The sequence below is a fragment of the Salvelinus alpinus genome, chromosome 5, assembly GCF_045679555.1.
Source record: "Salvelinus alpinus chromosome 5, SLU_Salpinus.1, whole genome shotgun sequence".
In the NCBI taxonomy this organism is placed as follows: Eukaryota; Metazoa; Chordata; class Actinopteri; order Salmoniformes; family Salmonidae; genus Salvelinus; species Salvelinus alpinus.
Window position 1 is genome coordinate 36,760,355 of NC_092090.1, and position 20,895 is coordinate 36,781,249.

The window sequence follows — 20,895 nt, forward strand, 5'->3', positions numbered from 1 at the left end:
GCAAAAATCTGTCCATAAAATATAAATCTCCAATGGCGTCTGTCTGTGTGTGTTGTGCTGTGGCGCGGGGTGGTGAGAGTGTGGAAGGCCTGTGAAAACTGGGAGGTGGGAGGAGTCTGAGCTTGTTGTTTATAGAAACTTGGGGATTTCTATTTGCCTGTGAGAAAGGGGGACTGCAAAGATAGTGTCAACTTTACCTATAGTACAGTCATTTTACTGTCTGGTTAATGATCATATACTGTAAAATAACAAAAAAAATTACTTAATCTCAAGCACATGCACATACACACCATTTTTTAAACACCAGCTCAGCTCACATTTTTCCTGGCAAAGCAATTAAAGCACAATTACTATTTCCCCAAGATCACACATGTGCCTTCCAAGAAATCACAAGGTACTCTTCAGCAATTGGTTTAAGCTTTTCTGTTGGCATCCCCTGGTTCCTCTGAACTCAGCAGTTCGAGTACAGAACTCAGCAGTTCTGTACTCGTGACAGAATATTAGTTAAAGAAGCTAGGTCAAGCAGAACTCAGAGCCTGACGGTCTGTTTGTGTCCTGTCTACAGCCCAGCCTGCAGGGGTGCCTGAGATTCTGAAGAAGTCCCTCCACAGTTGCTCGGTGAGGGGGGGTGAGGAGGTCTTCATCATTGGGAAGAACTTCCTCAAGGACACCAAGGTCATATTCCAGGAAAATGTATCAGGTAGGTCTACACAACCAATTATTGTCTGAAATCCATGTACTTACAGTATATGAATAACTTTTATATTTATTCCTTTACCTACCATACTAATGGAACCGTTCATTGTTTTCCCCCCTAAGATGAGAAGTCTTGGAAGGCAGAGGCTGAAATTGACATGGAGCTGTTTCACCAGGTAAATAAGCTTATTCTCTGCTTATTGTGGTCCTAGAATGATTCATGCTAATGATTTAACGGGGTGATTAGATAACAGCAGCCATTTGAGATTTGTAGGTTTAGATGTAATCATCTTAAATGGCTACTCACTCAGGGAGGTGAATGGCCTCATTGTTTTGTCACCTAATTACTGTGAGCCACGGTGGTAAGTGTGTCTCAACAGTCCTGCATAAACCTTTGCCCTTGGGAGCCAGAGGGTCAGAGCTTCGTTAGCTAAGCCTCAATCAGTTGTCTGAGCCCTGAGGTGTTTAGATGTCTTTCAAATGCTACTCACAATTTGTAACCAGGCAATCTATGTAAATCACCGCCACACCTTTTACTAGTCAGCAAAGTTTGAAAGGTGTTGCACATCTGAACTAGTTGATGACGTACGGAGTCTCCAGTTCATCGTCTGTGCCAGGATTATGTCCATTGTGGCTCTCTCTCTCTTTCAACTCTACATTGTGCTGACATCGCTTGATTATTTAATCTAAGTAATTTTGCGCTTGCACCTGTTTTATAAGGGATGTTGACACGTTTGTGACATGACTTGATGTATGTAATTATAAGACTGGGGCTACTGTACATTTCTGTTAGCTAAGTGGATTTGTCTGTTATGCGTTTCCCCTCAGAATCACTTGATTGTGAAGGTTCCTCCTTACCAGAACCCAGCCATCGCGTCTGCAGTGTGTGTGGGAATGTACGTGGTGACCAATGCTGGCCGATCCCATGACGTGCAGCCTTTTACATACACTCCAGAACCAGGTCTGTGATAAGTCCATGAACAAATGTTCTTTTGTTTCACCTTCTGCGCCACATTAGGACCAAAGCGAAATTTCCTCAGAGCATGTCTTCAGCCAGTGTAAATTACAACCATTACTCTACCACCACAACTGTATTAGGTGGATATATCATCTAGCCTGCTCTAAATTTACCATTACAGTCCTTAGTACAGGAAGCCATGTCCACTCGGGAAGAGGGGGGTATTTGTCTCCTCCTTTTTTCTCATCACTTCCAGGCGTCAAAACGTCCTCTGGGCACTGTGGCACGAACTATCAATGAGTGAGCAGGAAGTGACAGAGAAAGGAACTAAAACAATGAAACAAAACATGGAAGTGTAGATGATCCATCTAAAAACAAAAATACCCTTCTATATACAGTATGTACTCAACATGATACCGGATTAGGCAGCGCCCTATACAAAACAGTCAAGTCATACAGATTTATTCCTGATTGTTTTTCACTCTATACAGTAACATTTCATAGTATATTATATTTTTGTATATGAAAACCTGACATGCAGACGATGGAGAATGAGACTGGGTATGAAGAATAAGGTCATCTGATTTGCATGTCCATAACTCAACCTGCTTATCTGTGTACGTCTCAGTGGACATATCTGTGAAGAAAGAAGTTCCATCTCCAGGCAAGCCCTGCTCTTTTGATCAACGGATGAAAGGTATAGTATATCTCTACCATGCTGTATCGTGTGTTCTTGTTTGTAATGCATTGGTGTGTGGGGGGGGTATCAATGTACTCCGGTATCTTGGCTTTCAGTATGACAAAATTGTAACATTGTCATTCATGCCCCTGCAGTAATTGATGGTGCCTTGATGCCCCCAATGTTGCCTCTTGTGAAGAGAGAAGAGGTCACTCCAATGGAGGTCTCCAGCAACCTCTCTTCTGCTGGCGTGTTCAAGGTAAAAGTTCTACAAATGCATTCCCAGCCTTGGCTGTGATAATGCCTCGTTAAATAGTAGAATCATATCCATATGAACCATATCGATCTTTCCCCCAATATATATGAAAAGCTAGCAGGTATCATCTGTTTTTTTGTATTCTCAGCGGACCCCCGATGTCATGTGTTCGGCCCAGCAGACGCTGGACATGAGTTCCAACCTTCCCCCCAACAACAGCCCGTTCTCCAACTCCTTGCCGCGGCCTGCCAGTGACCCTGATGAATCCCAAACAGCAGTCTTCAACACTGCAGAGGCCCTGAGCACCATACAGAAGCAGGACATCGCTCCCACCAACTCCTTTCCCGTGCCTGCAGACTCTCTACTCCAACCTGGACCTCAGCAGTTCCTCCTGGAGCCCAGAGAGGGGCTGGGGCAGGACAGGGCTGGCAACAATGCTGGGGCGGTAGGGAGGCTCAGTCAACATGTGGAGGCCCCTCAACCTGCCCCCCAGCAGCACCAGCTGCCCGTATTCCCCCCAGACGATGTGGCCCAACTGGAACAAGCAGTGAGACAACTGCAGGCTAAAGGGTACTGCAGCCAACAGCAACAGCGACAACAGCAACAGATTCAACAACAACAAATTCAGCAACAACAGCAGCAACAAATTCAGCAACAACAAATTCAGCAACAGCAACTACAGCAACAACAACAGATTCAGCAGCAACAGATTCAGCAGCAACAAATTCAACACCAGCAGCAACAACAGCAACAGCAAGTGTTGGAGAACCTGCGGCATGAGCTGTTTAAATCACAGATGCCAATGCATTGTGGCATATTCCAGGGCGGTTCTCGAGGTGAGAACGCTGAACAGCAGGGTTCCCAGCAGGGCATGGTGCAGAACCATGGTTCCCTCTTTCAGCAGGCCCAACAACAGCAGAGGCAACAACAGAAACAGCAGCAGCAAGCAGCACTCTTTCAGCAAGCCAATGAGCTCCTCTCCATTCAGACCAACTTCCTCCATCAGACCCCTTCTCATCCCTCTCCACCCCTCTTCCATAACCCCAGCCCCCTGGCTGAGGCACAGGACCCACAGGGGGCGCTGTTCCACACTCAGAAGGCCTCTCCCACCCAGGAGCAGGTCCAGGCAACCCTCTTCCAGAACACCCTGACAGTGTTGAGTAGGACCAGCCTCTCCCCAGAGCAGCCCCCCTCTGTCGCCAACCTGTTCCTCCCCCAGAGTGCCCTGCCTGGGCAGCTCTCCGCTAGCGTCAGCCAGCAGCAGCAGCTGGCCTTCCTCAGTGCCCTGCAGACCTCTGCCCCTGAGCCCCAGTCAGTGTTCCAGGCTCAGACCCAGCTTTCCCCCATCCAGCAGGGGACCCCCATGGAGCAGCAGCAGCCCTCCCAGCCCCAGTCTCAGCCACCTCAGCAGAACTCCATGTTTCAGAACATCTCCCCTCATCCACCTGCAAACACTCTCTCTCAGACCCAGCAGCAGCAGGCTGGCCTACTGTTCTGCAGCAACCCCCTCTCCACTCCAGAGCAGCCCCCCAGTCTGCTGTTCAGTGGCCAGGGCCAGATGCCCCCCATGAGCAGCAGCAGCCTGAACTCTCAGGAGCCCCAAAACCCCTCCATGCTGTTCTCTCAGGCCAGCATGGTGACGGTTAGCCAGCAGGAATCCTCTGAGCCCATGGCCTTCCTGGACCAGAGCCAGGTGGTGGGGAACCCCTCAGAGCCTCGCCAGCAGGGCCTGTTCCAAGAGCAGCAGCCCATGCAGCTGATCACCAGCTCCAACAACGGCCCAGAGCAGCCCGTCTCTCTCTTCATGCCCCAATCCAACATGGCTGCCCTGCAGGGTTGCATGGCTGCCCAGGTGCTCCCGCAGACAGGCATCTTCAGCACTCAGAATGGGGTGGCAGGCCTGCAGACCACCACCTCCTCCCCCGTGCAGCAGCCAGGGTCTCTGTTCCACACAGCAGTCAGTGGGAGCCTCAACCAGCCCAGCGAGACCCAGCAGCCAGGCCTCTTCCTCTTTGGGATTCAGAACGGTAAGGATTCATGATTATGTGATCTGTCCTTTTATCAAATGTCATCTTTTTAATATGCTCCAGAAAAGCATATGACATTGTTTGGTTTTCATTAAGATTTCATGTGGCATGTAGTCAGTGACTACTCCTTTCTTCCCCATACAGAGTGTGGCCAGCTGATAAACTCTCCTGGAACCACTCTGTCTGATCAGATCATTGCCATCAGTCAGTCTGGTCAGAACCAGAGAGAGAGCGAGGCCCAGATCCAGTCGCTGCTCAACCAGTCCATGTCTGAGTCAGGGAGCATGCAGAACAGCATGACGGCCTCCCAGAACATGGAGAAGATAGATGACCTGCTTGTCAGCCTGCAGGAGCAGGGCAACAACCTCACTCGCTCCTACTAGGCCTGCTATAGGTTTCAGGTGAATGCTCATCTCTATATTAACATTTTAAAAGTTTGGTTTACCAATGTGTTTAAAACGGTTGCACTTTTGTTGTTCAGTTTAAACATCTTGAGGGTATCTCAGAAAGCAGGATTAACCATTTGGAATTCTAGTTCAAATTTGAATCACTGACTACTGTTTACATGCTTCTATGTCCTTTAAACATGTAATTGCCCCTCCCTTTAGGAGCCCAGAAGACCCCCAGTTTGGACCCCCATTACAGATGGCAGAAGACCCCCAGTGTGAACCCCCATTACAGATGGCAGAAGACCCCCGGTGTGGACCCCCATTACAGACGGCAGAAGAATGAAAACAAACTCAACGGTGGGCTCCTGTCCGAACTCCAAGTTACATGTAAGCCTCAGCGGCCTTTTTCTCCAAGGACAGTCTTCATGTGTAGATGCTCCACAGTGGCGCTGAGCGGGGCACCAGTCCTCCACTGCATCTAAACCTGGACCTCAAAATAGGACATAGGTTGTAGTTACCCCACAACTGTCAGTGTGTTCAGTGTATCTCGCAGCTAGTCGCCTCCAGCTCTTAATGAAACATGACACTATGTAATGTTTGGCTAACTCATCAGTTCTCAGAGCAGCACTTTGCGGTGTGGCTTTATAAGGATGGTGGTAGAAGCTAGCACAGTATTCTGTCTTCTCCAGGACCAGAGTGTGGGCTCACAATTGTTTATAACGCATTGTTGTCCTTTTTATATGAAATTAAAAGTATTTTAGGAAATAGCAAAAGAAAATATACAGTTCGTGAAAAATAAACCTTTGTAAGATATTTTGACTTTAGTTCTTTCAGCACTTTACGATGCTTTCCTTTTGTGGCCAGTTACTCATTAAGTTGGCCTATGCATTCGCTAGTCAGCTATTTAGTCAGTACATCTCGACAACTTTATTACTCATGCATGTGTTTTGAGTTATGGCTTTAGTTTTTTTATTGTTCCTTTCATGAAATACCAGTTTCTTATTGGCAGCCATCTTCCCATTACCCATTCATGAGAATAACTCCAAATATTTGAGTATTACACCATGGATTTCTTTCCCTGATTAGACTCTGTAGTACGAGAGATGCTCTAGATTAGGGTCAATGTGGATCAAGAGAAAAGAAATCATCCAGCCTTTAAATGATTCATTTCCAGTCTACATAATTAAATAATAGGCCTACATTTTGAATAAATCAGAACCATATATGTGTACTATATACCAGTGTGCACGGTTGTCTGATGTAATTAAAGAGTATATTGTTATTTGTATCATTCTATCGCAAATGTAGTTAATGTTTTGTAAGGATGTCTCCATGGAAGATGTTTGTATTAGCTCACGTCTGGCACGCACAAACTGGACTTTTATCCATAGATCAGAGAGGAGTTTTCCGTATGTTTGTCTTACTGTAAAATACCAACTCTCTTGCCGACAGTGGGCCACCCCAGGACCTGAGTCAAGGCCTCAAGTCACAGCCTCCTTTTTCGTCTTCATGAATGGCCAGTTTTATGGCTCATATTGATTGGTGTGTTCATATTTGTCGTTTGAGACTCGCCATGTTTTGACAGGAAGAAAGTGGTGACAGTGACTGGAGCAGTTATCTGTTTTGCCTTGACCATGAATGGTTGTTTGTAGTTGGATTATTAGTGTCAGGCGTGATATACAGGTGTATGATCTTAATTTGATCACTCTTTTGTTGCTGAGAATTTTCCTTCACTGCAAGAAAAACTTTTATTATTTGTATTTTATCGTTTTTGTATATGTTTTTATTGTACTTTTTAACCCCAATTTCATGATATCCAATTGGTAGTTAGTCTTGTACCATCGCCGGAACTCTGCAACTGCAACACGACTCTGCCAAGCCGCACTGCTTCTTGACACACAGCTCGCTTGTGTGTCAAATTTCGACTTTGAAATTTCAGACTTGATTTACCCTAATGAAAAATTTATCAATCCCTACAAAAATGTCCATTAATTATAATCCACAGAATAATTCGCATTTCCTTTTGCTGCAGGATTATTTTTCTGCTGTAGCAAACTGGCTCAAATTAAGACCCTACACCTGTACTGCTGCCAAACTGGTTTGTGCTTTTATTCTTTACATGTGAGTATTGGGCTGGAGTTGAGTCTGAATCTGAGTATACACATGAACAAGGGGCTGGTCTCTGATGACAACAAGAACAGCTTCGTTGAGTGCCTCCATCTTTCTCTCTTAGTGTTGTTGTCTTTTATTGTGGGTTCTTAACATCATTACCTCTTATTCACTTTAAAAACAAGCAGATTTTTTAAATGGAGAGTATTTAAACTATTTTTAGTAATGTGATTGGTGGGGCCCCATATTCCCCATCCCAGAGCTTGAGCTGTGTTCTTTTAGATATTTAAAGGGACCCTACTCATGAAGAATGAACCGTTAAGTTGCTTTGGAGAAAAGAGCTGTCTGTGATTGGCTTTCTTCAACTCTTGTGAAATATTAGTAGTTTTGTTTTCAATAGTCATGAGTATTTGTGAATTTTTATAAGATTTACAAATATTTTATCATATATTTTTTACTGGTGTAGTTCTAATACATCTTTTCAGAAATCATATCTAATTTATTTGGTATTTTTTGTCTTAGATATTGTCTAAATTGTGTCCCACAATCATATTTGTGCTACAAATGACTTGATGTACAAGTTTGGTTCTGATTTAACTCCGTAATTGTATTAATATTAGTTATGTGGATTTGGCCCTTCCCCACCTGTTGAAACTGTAGTTGGCTGTGGTTTTGTGTGACATATCTGTCAGTGAAGTTTATCTTCTCCCTGTAGAAGTGAGGACAGGGATACAACTTTATGATTGAGGGAGTTAAAATGTACCATGTACACTGAGTCACATGTACATTCCTGTGCATTGTTTTCTTCCCTTTGATAGATTTCTGTTCATATGCCAGGTTGAGATCAATTGTACAGTGTGTTTGTCCAAATCTGATAGTTTAAAGTCAACTCCTTGTGATATCATTCATGAAACATTGAACCTATACTGTCACATCTACAACTTATTTCACCTCTTGAATAAGGAAAGTGCAGGAAGTTATTGGACAACTATGCCAGTTATAAAGCCATACAGACAGTTAAAACAGCATCTATTAAATATTTGTTAATAGGGTTTACAAAAAACTCAAAACGCAGAATGTGTTTGTTACCTCAACCCGAGCAGGTTGCTAATCAGGCCACCTTACTCAACATTGGACCAATTACAATGATAAAGTACATTCTTTATATATAGTATACCTACAATATTTTGGCGGCAACATGTTAATGTTTTGTGTTATGAATACACAATAAGATTGTTATTTTCAAGCATAAGCATATTGAGTGTAAAAATACCTATTTTCAAATGTAACCCATGAATATCTCATGTAGTATGAGCTTTGACAAAATAGGAGGGCTATTTGTCAACTAGGCTACATGTTTTACATTGATGACGACATGAGTCTTTGTAATTGAGTGTCGCTATACTTTATTGTGCCGGTAAAGGTTTAATTTATTGAAGACCTAAAAATGAAAGACTTTTCCTACTCAACCAATGACTACAGAAATGCAGGGGTCACCTTGAAAGTTCAGCTATATTTTTACCATATTTGCACCCAGACTAACCAATGATTTATGACATCAGTGTACAGCAAATATATTTTAGAAGTATTGCTCAGTACATTGGATGATATACTTGTGCCTTGACAAACTTTTATAGTAGAGACCAGATTTATCTTGTACCATTGTTGCCTGTTTTATTCACCACTGTGACACTAATGTCAGTGGTTATTAGCCCTTGATAACTAGTATCTTGCAAGCCATACGACTTGTGTGCTTCAAATGCCGTACAGAAATGAGTGACCAGATAAATGTATAGTGTTGTGCATCTGATTTATTTTCACAGAAATATGAATTGCATTTGTTTAACGTCGGTGCAATTTAAGTTTTGTCTCAAACTGCTATGCAGCTTGATTCAATATAAAATGTATATCTGTTACTTTTTTAATATATATTTTATCTATCTAGCCTCTCTTGATTGTTCATTGCAAAGGGGAACCTATAACGAAATATTGTAATTATGTTAATTATTTATGTAACTTTTTGAAATAGTATTGATACTGTGTGCCACCGGGATTTGTTTTTATTTTTATGATTGGGCTTGTGTCAGTCAAGACAAACCCTAATTTCACCTAATTCAAACAAACTTGTCATTCAGAATTTTCATCATGGGTGTTTTGTTTTTATTATAAATGTCATCAGTTAGTCTGTTCACACACTTCTGTTTGTGTCCCCTTAATCTGTCTGGCTTTGGTTTGATGTGAAAGTCTGCTTTATTTCCATTCATTTCTTTTCTGGTGATCAGTAGTGAACCTGTTGATAGCACTGACAGGTTATAGGCATGGGGAGTGCATATCACCTATGTGTTTTTAGCTACCATGTGAACAACTGTTAAATATTACCCTTTAAAAAATGTATCTATATAAAATGTATTTTTGCTTTTGTTGGGGCATTTGTATACTCTTGCAATTATATTTATGTAAACCTGCTGGTATCTATATTAATAAAGATAGATGATATGTTTTCCTTTGTCTAGTTGATTTCCCCACCCTCTGATGTCTGGTTTTGGTTCGATTTTTGCATTGATCAACTTTTTGTTTTTGCTCAGGAGACACAAAGACAACATGAATTTCCCATACCGTGAAAGATTGGAAATGGCAAAATCACAAGCACATCAATCTAATTCCGTTTCAAGAGTAACATAACTAATCATCAATCAAATGCGCCATGGCCTTACCCTAGTTGTCCATCCAAAACATGTTTTAACATTATGAAGGGAGGAGAGCGAGGGAAGTAGAAAGGGAAAAACATGCTTGCATGCTCAGAAACCAGATGAATATGATCACATATTCAAATGTAATTTAATATTGTGATTAGAGACGTATAATTAGTAAATGACCTGTGTTTTTCAATGAAGAAGGTGAGGGTTTGGCCGTCAATGTAAATAAGAATTTGTTCTGAACTGACTTGCCTAGTTACATAAATTATAAAAATGAAGACCGCCCGCAATAAAATTAACTAATGTGATCCCCCTGGTGGTCTGGGTGCAGTACTACTTTTGCGCAGCGTCTTCTGTGACTGATCCCCTCGAACACGCTGAGACGTCATTGCGTACAGTTCAACGTCAAAATGTGTGTACGTGCGTTGATCTCGTTTGGAGCTGGAGAGGATGGAGGGCCAGGATAGAAGGTAATGTGGTGTGGGGAAACGGATGGAAGGAAATGGCCAAGTGATGGAAAATCTGATAGAAATGAAAGATGAGGTGTGCCAGAATGATGGCCGAGGGACCAGGATTGATGTAGCCACAGGGAAAGAGTCTGCCTTGGACCTCACTCTGGTATCTAGTGTGATGGCAGGAATCTTTTGAGTGGAATGTATGGGAGGAGTTGACAGTAGGGAGTGATCATTACCCCATACTATGTACAGTAGGTCGAAGGAGGTGTCAGTGGAGTAGACAGGTGGGTGTTTGGAAGGGCAAAGTGGGATCAGTTTCAGGAGCAGGTGATGGCTCGGGTGGATATAAGGGGGTGTGGATAGTATGAATAACTGAGTGGGGGGCAGCTACTGAGGCTATACCTAAGAAGTCAGGACGGAGGAGGAGGAAAGCAGTCCAATGGTGGACGGAGGAGTGTGGGGCAATGGTGAGGAGTAGAAAGAGGGAATTTAGAGTACTGAGAAGGACACATGACTTCCAACATCTTCCAACATCTGATTCATCTGACCCATTCCTCCTGACAGACCTGGTGTATCTGAGTCAGGTTTGTAGGCCTTCTTGCTTTTTCAGTTCTGTCCACAAATGTTCCATGGGATTGAGGTCAGGGCTTTGTTATGGCCACTCCAATACCTTGACTTTGCTGTCCTTAAGCCATTTTGCCACAACTTTGGAAGTATGCTTGTGGTTATTGTGCATTTGGAAGACCCATTTGCGACCAAGCTTTAACTTCCTGACTGATGTCTTGAGATGTTGCTTCAATATATCCACATAATTTTCCTCCCTCATGATGCCATATATTTTGTGCACCAGTCCCTCCAGCAGCAAAGCACCCCACAACATGATGCTGCCACCCCCGTGCTTCACGGTTGGGATAGTGTTCTTCGGCTTGCAAGCCTCCCCCTTTTTCCTCCAAACATAATGATGGTCATTATGGCCAAACAGTTCTGTTTTTGTTTCATCAGACCAGAGGACATTTCTCCAAAAAGTATGATCTTTGTCCCCATGCAGTTGCAAACCGTAGTCTGGCTTTATGGCGGTTTTGGAGCAGTGGCCTCTTCCTAGCTGAGCAGCCTTTCAGGTTATGTCATTATAGGACTCGTTTTATTGTGGATATAGATACTTTTGTACCTGTTTCCTCCAGCATCTTCACAAGGTCCTTTGCTGTTGTTCTGGAATTGATTTGCCCTTTTCGCACCAAAGTACGTTCATCTCTAGGAGACATGACGGCTGCATGGTCCCATGGTCCCGTGCTTCTACACCTGCATTGCTTGCTGTTTGGGGTTTTAGGCTGGGTGTCTGTACAGCACTTCGAGATATTAGCTGATGTACGAAGGGCTATATAAAATAAACTTGATTTGATTTGATTTGATGGTGCTTATACCTGCATACTATTGTTTGTACAGATGATCGTGGTACCTTCAGGCGTTTGTAAATTGCTCCCAAGGATGAACAAAAAATTTATTTTGATTTTCCCATGATGTCAAACAAAGAGGCACTGAGTTTGAAGGTAGGCCTTGAAATACATCCACAGGTACACCTCCAATTGACTCAAATGATGTCAATTAGCCTATCAGAAGCTTCTAAAGCCATGACATCATTTTCTGGAATTTTCCAAGCTGTTTGAAGGCACAGTCAACTTAGTGTATGTAAACTTCTGACCCACTGGAATTGTGATACAGTGAATTATAAGTGAAATAATCTGTCTGTAAACAATTGTTGGAAAAATTACTTGTCATGCACAAAGTAGATGTCCTAACTATAGTTTGTTAACAAGAAATTTGTGGAGTGGTTGAAATTACTCCAACCTAAGTGTATGTAAACTTCCGACTTCAACTGTACATAGGGCAGCAGCCTCTAAGATGCAGGGTTGAGTAACCGGGTGGTAGCCAGCTAGTGATGGCTATTTAACAGTCTGATAGCCTTGAGGTAGAAGCTGTTTTTCAGTCGCTCGGTCCCAGCTTTGAGCCACCTGTACTGACCTCTTCTTCTGGATGATAGCGGGGTGAACTGGCCGTGGCTGATGTCCTTGATGATCTTTTTGGCCTTCCTGTGACATCGGGTGCTGGAGGGCAGGCAGTGTGCCCCCGGTGATGCGTTGGGCAGACCGCACCACCCTCTGGAGAGCCCTGCGGTTGTAGGCAGTGCAATTGCCGTACCAAGGGGTGGTATAGCCCAACAGGATGCTTTCAATTGTGCATCTGGAAAAGTTTGTGAGGGTTTTAGGGGCCAAAACAAATTTATTCAGCCTCCTGAGGTTGTCTGCACTGTCGTGCCTTCTTCACCACACTGTTTGTGTGGGTGGACCATTTCAGGTTGCCAGTGATGTGCAGTCCAAGGAACTTTAAGCTTTTCACCTTCTCCACTGCAGTCATGTCGATGTGGATAGGGGCGTGCTCCCTCTGCTGTCTCCTGAAGTCCATGATCAGCTTCTTCATTTTGTTGACATTGAGGGAGAGGTTATTTTCCTGGCACCACTACACCAGGGCCCTCGCCTCCTCCCTGTAGCCTGTCTCGTCACTGTTGTGTTGTCTGCAAACTTGATGATTGAGTTGGAGGTGTGAGTGGCCACGCAGTCATGGGTGAACAGGGAGTACAGAAGGGGGCTGAGCATGCACCCTTGTCAGGCCCCTGTGTTGAAGATCAGCGTAGTGGAGGTGATGTTTCCAACATTCACCACCTGAGGGTAGCCCTTCAGGAAGTCCAGGACCCAGTTACACAGGGCGGGGTTCAGACCCTGGGCCCGAGCTTGGAGGTTACTATGGTGTTGAAGGCTGAGCTATAGTTCATGAACAGCATTCTTACATAGGTATTCCTCTTGTCCAGATGGGAAGGACAAGGCAGCTACCTGGTGGATAACGAGACACCGCTGGGGAGCGTAATTAGGCCTTTGTTGTTTTCATTCATGATCAATGATGTTTACTCTCAGGTACGGCGTGATATTTGGAGGTCGTTATTTGCAGATGGGGCCTAATGGAAGAGGGGAATAAATGTGCCATACATAGTCAGGAAGGTTCAGGAAGCAATTGATGAGGTAGAGCGGTGGGCATTAATGTGGGGATTCAGGTTTTCTGTAGAGAAAACCCAGTGTTCTTTACCAGGAGGAAGGTGGGAGATGAGGTATGCTTGAGGTTACAGTATATGGGAGAAACTTGGAGAGGGTGGGGGCCTTCAGGTTCTTTGGGGTGTACTTTGACACTAGGCTGACCTGGGCAGAATACATTGAGAGAGTGCTGGGAAAATGTAAGAAGGTGCTAAATGTGATTGGGTGGGCGGCTGGGCGTTCCTCATTGAGGACCATGCATGTTGCATTGATCTGATCTGTAATAGACTATGGCAGTATAGCGTATGGTTCGACAGCCCAGACCTCATTGGAAAGGCTAGATGTCATACAGGGGCAAGGACTCAGAATATGTAGTGGGGAGTTTAGGACCTCCCCAGTGTCTGCAATACAGGTGGAGATGAGGGATATGCCATTGCAGATTTGTAAACAGCAGCTGAATTATTGGGTCAACCTACAGGGACATGGGGTGTCTTATCCTGCGAAAGGGATTTTACAGGCATGCTGGGAACATGAGAGAGGACAGAGCACAAGCATTGGGTGGGTGGGTAATACTCAGGCGAGAGAGATGTATGGAAGGGAGTTTAGTCCAACGGTAGCTATTCCTGTAAACCCACCATGGCTACTCCGTCTCCAGTAGTTGACCTAGAAGTGTTGGAGAGACTACGGAACGATAGGGAGGGTGTTGATATATCTGATTTGTTTAAGAGACATCTAGATACTGTGTATCAGGATTTTTGTGGCCATTTACACAGATTGTTCAAAATATCCAAGGACAGCATTTGTAGTGCAGGAATGTGGGGTGGCATTCAGGAAACGTATTACAGATCATCTAGCTCTATATACGGCAGAACTGATGGCCATACTGTTGGCCTTGCAGTGGATGGAGGAAGTCAAGCCAGACAGAGTAGTTATTTGCTCTGATTCATGTGCAGTGTTGATGAGTCTTCAGCCCTTTAGATCACGTAGCAGACAAGACCTGCTTTATGATGTACTACAAGCCCATTGCAGGATTAGATAGATGGGTATACAGATGAGATTTACTTGGGTTCCAGTCCATGTGGGGGTGGAGGGGAAAGAGACAGTTGATGTACTGGCTAAAGAAGCACTTTGTTCGGGGATGTTGATGTTGTAGTTTCAATGAGCAAGGCAGAGGAAAAAACCCTGATATGGACAGTGATGATGCAGAGATGGCAGGAGCAGTGGAATAGAGATACTAAGGGCAGGCATTTATTGCAAGTATATAGGAATGTTGGGGAGGGGAAGACAGTAGAAAGGGACAGAAGAGAGGAGGCTATTTTTAGATTAAGGCTGGGAAACAGCCAGTTGAATAAGACTTTACATTTGATAGGAAAGCCTTCAACAGGAAAGTGTGATTATTGCCAGGAGATGATCGTGCACTACAGGAAAAGGAGGGCAGAGCACGCGCCCATTCTCATCGACAGGACTGTAGTGGAACAGGTTGAGAGCTTCAAGTTCCTTGGTGTGCACATCATCAACAAACTATTATGGTCCAAACACACCAAGACAGTCGTGAAGAGGGCACGACAACACCTATTCCCAGTCAGGAGACTGAAAAGATTTGGCATGGGTCCTCAGATCCTCAAAACATTCTACAGCTGCACCATCGAGAACATCCTGACTGGTTGCATCACCGCTTGGTATGGCAACAGCTCGGCCTCCGACCGCAAGGCGCTACAGAGGGTAGTGAGTACGGCCCAGTACATCACTGGGGCCAAGCTTCCTGCCATCCAGGACCTCTATACCAGGCAAAGGAAGGCCATAAAAATTGCCAGACTCCAGCCCCCCTAGTCATAGACTGTTCTCTATGCTACCGCACAGCAAGCAGAACCGGAGCGCCAAGTCTAGGTCCAAAAGGCTTCTTAACAGCTTCTACCCCCAAACCATAAAACGTACTATTTGCATTGACACACCCTTTTTTTACTCTGCTGCTACTCGCTGTTTATTATCTATGCATAGTCACTTTACCCCTAACTACATGTACATATTACCTCAGTTACCTCTACTAACCGGTACTCCCTGTATATAGCGTTGTTATTGTTATTTTGTTACATTAATTTATTTTACTTTAGTTAATTTAGTAAAAAAAAATCTTAACTATATTCTTTTAATTAAAACGGCATTGTTGGTTAAGGGCATTTTACCTGTTGTATTCAGCTCATGTGACAAATACATTTTTATTTTATTTTATTTTGAAACGGAGATAGTGGAGCATGTATTGATACAGTGTGGGCAGTATGAGAGGGAAAGAGAGAGGCTGAGATCTAGTATGGGGGAGAAGGCAATACAGGAAATTAGTTTAAAGAGTATATTGAGTAGAACGTCATTTGATATTGTCTCAAATATTTGTAAATCTTTTTTAAGAGAAACGTGGCTGGCAGGTAGAAGTTAGCTTCTCCCTTGCTCTGGCCCACAGTCCAGTACAGTAGGTGGCGGTAATGCACCATAACCTGGATGCCAACGCCCGACAAAGCCTAGCGAAAGAGAAAAATAAGATGGCAGACGTTACCGAGGTGGATGCAGAGAAACTCAGCAAAAAGTAAGCCATTGTCGATTCAGTCGTTTATTGGACAGCATTTATGACGTGTGCAACACTTTGATGGTGTGTGTGGATCACTTCCGTGTTATTATTCGATAAAAGCAGTAGGATATTGTTGCACACAGTTGCATCAGATCGGATAAAGCGCGATGGAAAAATAAGTGTACCATAGCGAATGTAGATACAGATTCTTATGGGCCATTAGGTTCAAGCGGCTTATCGCACGTGCTGCTTGCAGTCCTTTAATGTACACGTATGCATGCTCTTCATCCTATTCTGTGAGTGGATATAACTACAAAACCGATATTGCATTGTACAAATTACCCAAGGTTATTTTCTGATTTTAAGTTTTGTTTTCATGTAGGTTGATTAACAAAACCACGTTTTAGCTAACGAAGTGTTTGCCTTTTTAGATTTATCATAATGAGTTGCTTGCCAAATTCACCAACCTTTCAGGTCATACTGATGTGCTATTTATGTGGAGAAACATTGAACTCATCAGTATTTTGCATTATTCTATAATCTCACTTCTGTAATGGGATGGCTTGCTAGCTAGTGTATTTAGCTAGCTACTTCTAGGCTACGTGGTCTGACTGATCAGCTCAAAATGAAAGTGAAAATGTTCTTCCTACTCAGTGGAACAAGTACCCAATTGTCATACTTGAGTAAAAGTAAAGTTAATAGAAAATGACTCAAGTGAAAGTCAGAGTAAAATGTATTCCTTGAGTAAAAGTCTAAGTATTTGGTTTTATGTATACTTAATTCTCAGAAGTAACAAATACTATTAATTTTTTATTACTTATATTAGGCAAATCAGAGCGCTTGATTTTTCTTGTTAAAAAAACCCCTCAAACACTAAGTAGACAGGACACACCAGAAAGCGTGTTTTTTTTTTTTTACATTGGATAAAATCACAGACTACAAAATGGTATATCTATATCAAACACTACACTGGTTACCTTGTAACCCCACTTCTGAGAAAATGGCCCTTGAATGTTTTGGTACACCTACTGGAGAGCTCTTTCTCTATACCAGGGGTGTCAAACTCATTTTCACCGAGGGCCACATCAGCATAATGGCTGTCCTCAAAGGGCCAGATGTAACTTATAAATGTAATCGAATGTAATGTAAAATAAATGTAACTCCTCCTTAATGTTAAATAACTCATTATTTATTATAACTTATTCAAGTGACAATTACAGTTGCATAGAAAATATATATTTGCTTGTAGCTCTAACATAAATCCTTTTAAATTTTGTCAGCTTATGAAAACCCACATAACTCCATTAATGAAGGATCAAACTGTCCAAGTGAATAAAGAAAAATAACATAAAACTTAGCTGCAAAGAACATGTATGACACATGTAGCATTTTACAAAAAAAGGCTGCACACAGCCGTGCACCCAACTGATGGTTTGATGACAACAATTTGTCTGCATACACACATAAACCTGCAAACATTAAATAATTACTACAGCAGCTACACATAAATAATATGTAATCAACTAAAAATACCAAAATAAAGGTTGACTCAGTTCACAACTATATTGGTCAAGTTTTTCGGTTAGTCTTTGATGAGGAGATGCTGCCTGTCCTTGAACACACCAAGTGGATTCTCTCTCTACTATCGATTGATCATGTTCTGAAAATGATAAACACAAAACAAAATGCAAGCACAATCATTAAATTGCACACAGTTTAACTGTTCTTCTTCTTGGTTGAATTACATTTTATTATATTTTAATTAAGTTTAAAAAAAAATGCTTGCCTGTGTGTTTTCTGACCAGATGTCTGACACCGTTTTCCCGTTACCAGTGTGTCAATGTCTGGTTTTAGGTCCTGTGCTGAGGCAATGCGTAGAACAGCATGGAGGTTGTCATCCGTGAGGCGTGATCTGTGCTTGTTTTTGTTCAGATTCATTATGGAAAAAAACTGTTCGCACAGATAGGTGCTCCCAAACATGGACAGAACACGGGCAGCATGAAGTCGAAGCTGTGGCATCAAACCAGGAGGCAGCAGACGGTAAAAGTCCTGGATTGTAGCATCCTGAAACTTTGCTCTCAGGCCACTGTCGCTTTGAAGCTCAATTAGCTCCATCTGAAGGTGTTGGGGTGCAGTGCAGACATCGGTGGTGAAAGGATTGGCAAAGATGTCAAAGCCAGACTGTTGTGCTCTGAAGTCAGAGAAGCGCCGATCAAACTCAGTCTTTAACCAGCTCAGTTTGGTAGCCAACTGAGCACATGAAAAAGTCTCGGGAAATGAGGCTGACATGCTCTGACAAACAGGAAAGTGAACAAGATTGTCCTGTTTCACTTGCCACATCCATAAATCCAATTTACGCTGGAAAGCCGTGATCGTGTCGGACATCTGCGTGATGACTTGTTTGCGTCCCTGCAGCTTCTGATTCAGCTGGGCGAGATGGTCGGTTATGTCACACAACACAGCAAAGTCACACATCCACTTTGGATCTGATAGTTCAGACATGAGTTTTCCTTTACTCTGCATAAAAAGAGCAATGTCTTTCCTGAGCTCGAAAAATCGCTTGAGGACTTTGCTCCTACTCAGCCACCGCACTTCTGTATGGTACAGCACATCCCCGTGTTCCGAGCCCATCTCCAGCAAAAACTGCTGGAACTGACGGTGATTCAGGCCACGCGCCCGAATGAAGTTCACTGTTTTCATGACTGTGGTCACAATGTCCTCCATCCCCAGCACCTTCCCACACAAAGCTTCTTGATGGATAATGCAATGATACGTTATCAAAGGCGTGTGACAGTTCATTTTTTGCATTTTCCCCTTCATTAGTCCAACCAAGCCCACTTTTCCTCCACACATTGCCGGTGCACCGTCTGTAGTTAATCCAATACCAAGTTTTCCCACTGCAATGCATTTTTACTTACGGACTTCTCTACCGCATCAAAAATGTTCTGTCCCGTCGTGGTCCCATGCATTGCAGCCACATCCAACAGCTCCTCAGTGATAGAGAGGTCCGACTTTACGCCTCTAATAAAAATTGATAACTGCGCTGTGTCCGTGTTATCTGTGCTTTCATCAACAGCTAATGAAAAAGCTGTGTAGCTGCGTGTCTCCTCGGCCAGCTGTGTTGTAAGATTTTCTGCTAGTTCCTTCACTCGGTCGACGATGGTGTTTCTTGATAAACTGACATTTTTAAAAGTCTGTAACTGGTCGGGACACACCTGCTCACAGACCTTCAGCATGCACTGCTTCAAAAACGCTCCCTCTGAAAAAGACTTGGAAGCGTGGGCGATTTCTTCAGCCACAATGAAGCTAGCTTTCACCGCGGCCTCGTTTTTGGCTGTGGATTTCATGAACAAACTCTGCTGCGACCGCAGTTTGCCTTTTAATTCTTGGGCAATTTGTTGCTTTTCTTGAAGGCTAGCTTTAGCGTACTTAGCTCCGTGTTTGGTGTCAAAATGTCGACGCAGATTGTACTCTTTGACAACCGACACCGCCTCGTAACACAAAAGACATACCGGTCTTTCTCCTTGAAGCGCAAACAAGTATTCGCCTTCCCATCTTTCTTGAAACAGTCTTCCGTCTGCATCAACTTTTCTCTTTCTGGACATTTTGGGATCATTATTTATATCTCAATTCCACTCGTTGGCATGGACACTGCCGTGGCTAGCGTAGTCGAAAGGCATTGTGGGAATGTAGTTTTTGGTCAAAGCACGCTCTTAATTTATTTTTTGGTATTTATTTTTAGACACTCAAAACTTTTAAGCTCTCGCGGGCCACATAAAATGACCTGGCGGGCCACATCTGGCCCGCGGGCCTTGAGTTTGACACATGTGCTCTATACCCATTCAGCAGAGTTCACACCCTCTTAAGCCTTAGCCCCACCCATCTCTTTAAGGATTCACATGTGAGGCCATGTGCTAAACAAACAAAGTTTTCAAGACTTAAAGTAGTGAAAGTAGTAGCAAAAAGTATTAGTACACTTTATCTAGTCCTTGGCCTATATCCTAATCTGACTTTGGTGCAGGTCATGTTGTTCTTCACATTACCATCTCTGGTCAACACACACTATATATCAAATCAAAGTTTGTCACATGCACAGGATACAGAAGGTGTAAAAGCTATAGTGAAATGGTTACTTGCATGTCTGCTTTTGCAATATCAAAAATAGAACGTGTCCAGATTAAAATATTGTATAAATATTTTATTATTAGATGATGCTTACCCAGACACACTTGTCTAAATTGATGGTTCATGTGAAAGAATTGCTATAACCACCCCCCAGCCACATATAGCTAAGTGGATGGGTCACAATTGTCTAGACATGTACACATGTTCATGAAATACACGCATTGGACAAAGGTATATGGACACCTCTTCAAATCAGTTGATTCAGCTATTTCAGCTACACCCGTTGCTGACAGGTGTATAAAATCGAGCACACAGCCATGCAATCTCCGTAGACAAACATTGGCAGTAGAGTGGCCCGTATTGAAGAGCTCGGGGACTTTCAACGTGGCACTGTCATAGGATGCCACCTTTCCAACAGGTGTCGTGGAAATTCTAACCAAGTGAGAGAGACTCTGAAGTAATGACAAACAATCATCTGGTGATCGCTGAGAACCCCGAAACAGAGTTGGGTTAAGATGGCAAAGATACAACCTCTTAGTCTACATGACAAACAACATGTGTGGAATGGGTCAAGGGGTGAGGTTTTGTATTTGAGAAAGGAGTAACCCCCAGCCAGATATAATTTGATGTGAAAACTGTTCTAATTGTATAGAAACCAAAGTTTGGCCCCTAAGACAAGGTTCTTCTTATCAGCTGTCTATACCAGAGCCATCTCCTCGCTGGAACCTCAGAGTACACAAACACCAAAATACCAGGCTCTGAGGGAGGACAAGACCATCCTAAATCAGTTGCTAGCTCAGTAGACACCAATGAGGGAGTACAGAGAAACCGTATTCGATGCATAAACAGTATTAAAACATAATCT

The 20,895-nt window shown here is 43.3% G+C and overlaps 2 protein-coding genes and 1 pseudogene across 5 annotated transcripts in view; 2 read left to right on the top strand and 1 right to left on the bottom strand.

Moving 5' to 3' along the window:
- LOC139576033 (nuclear factor of activated T-cells 5-like) overlaps positions 1–9,614 on the top strand; it is a 51,866-nt gene extending 42,252 nt beyond the window's left edge. For both annotated transcript variants that reach the window (XM_071401634.1, XM_071401636.1), the window contains 8 exons: positions 566–700; positions 820–872; positions 1,525–1,657; positions 2,283–2,351; positions 2,489–2,592; positions 2,738–4,616; positions 4,761–5,017; positions 5,225–9,614. In XM_071401634.1, coding sequence (XP_071257735.1) covers positions 566–700; positions 820–872; positions 1,525–1,657; positions 2,283–2,351; positions 2,489–2,592; positions 2,738–4,616; positions 4,761–4,999 — 2,612 coding nt within the window. In that variant the 3' untranslated portion in view covers positions 5,000–5,017; positions 5,225–9,614. The remainder of the gene's footprint in view (positions 1–565; positions 701–819; positions 873–1,524; positions 1,658–2,282; positions 2,352–2,488; positions 2,593–2,737; positions 4,617–4,760; positions 5,018–5,224) is intronic.
- Positions 9,615–10,245: 631 nt separating this feature from the next.
- Positions 10,246–20,895, top strand: part of LOC139576035 (lysine--tRNA ligase-like) — a 32,494-nt gene continuing 21,844 nt past the window's right edge. Inside the window, exon 1 of one of the 3 annotated variants that reach the window (XM_071401644.1) lies at positions 10,246–10,280. In XM_071401644.1, the coding sequence (XP_071257745.1) occupies positions 10,261–10,280 (20 nt within the window). In that variant the 5' untranslated portion in view covers positions 10,246–10,260. Of the gene's footprint in view, positions 10,281–15,798; positions 15,924–20,895 lie in introns of those variants that run through there. The other 2 variants (XM_071401642.1, XM_071401641.1) reach the window with 2 other exon arrangements.
- On the bottom strand, positions 17,073–19,635 carry LOC139576036 (general transcription factor II-I repeat domain-containing protein 2B-like; annotated as a pseudogene).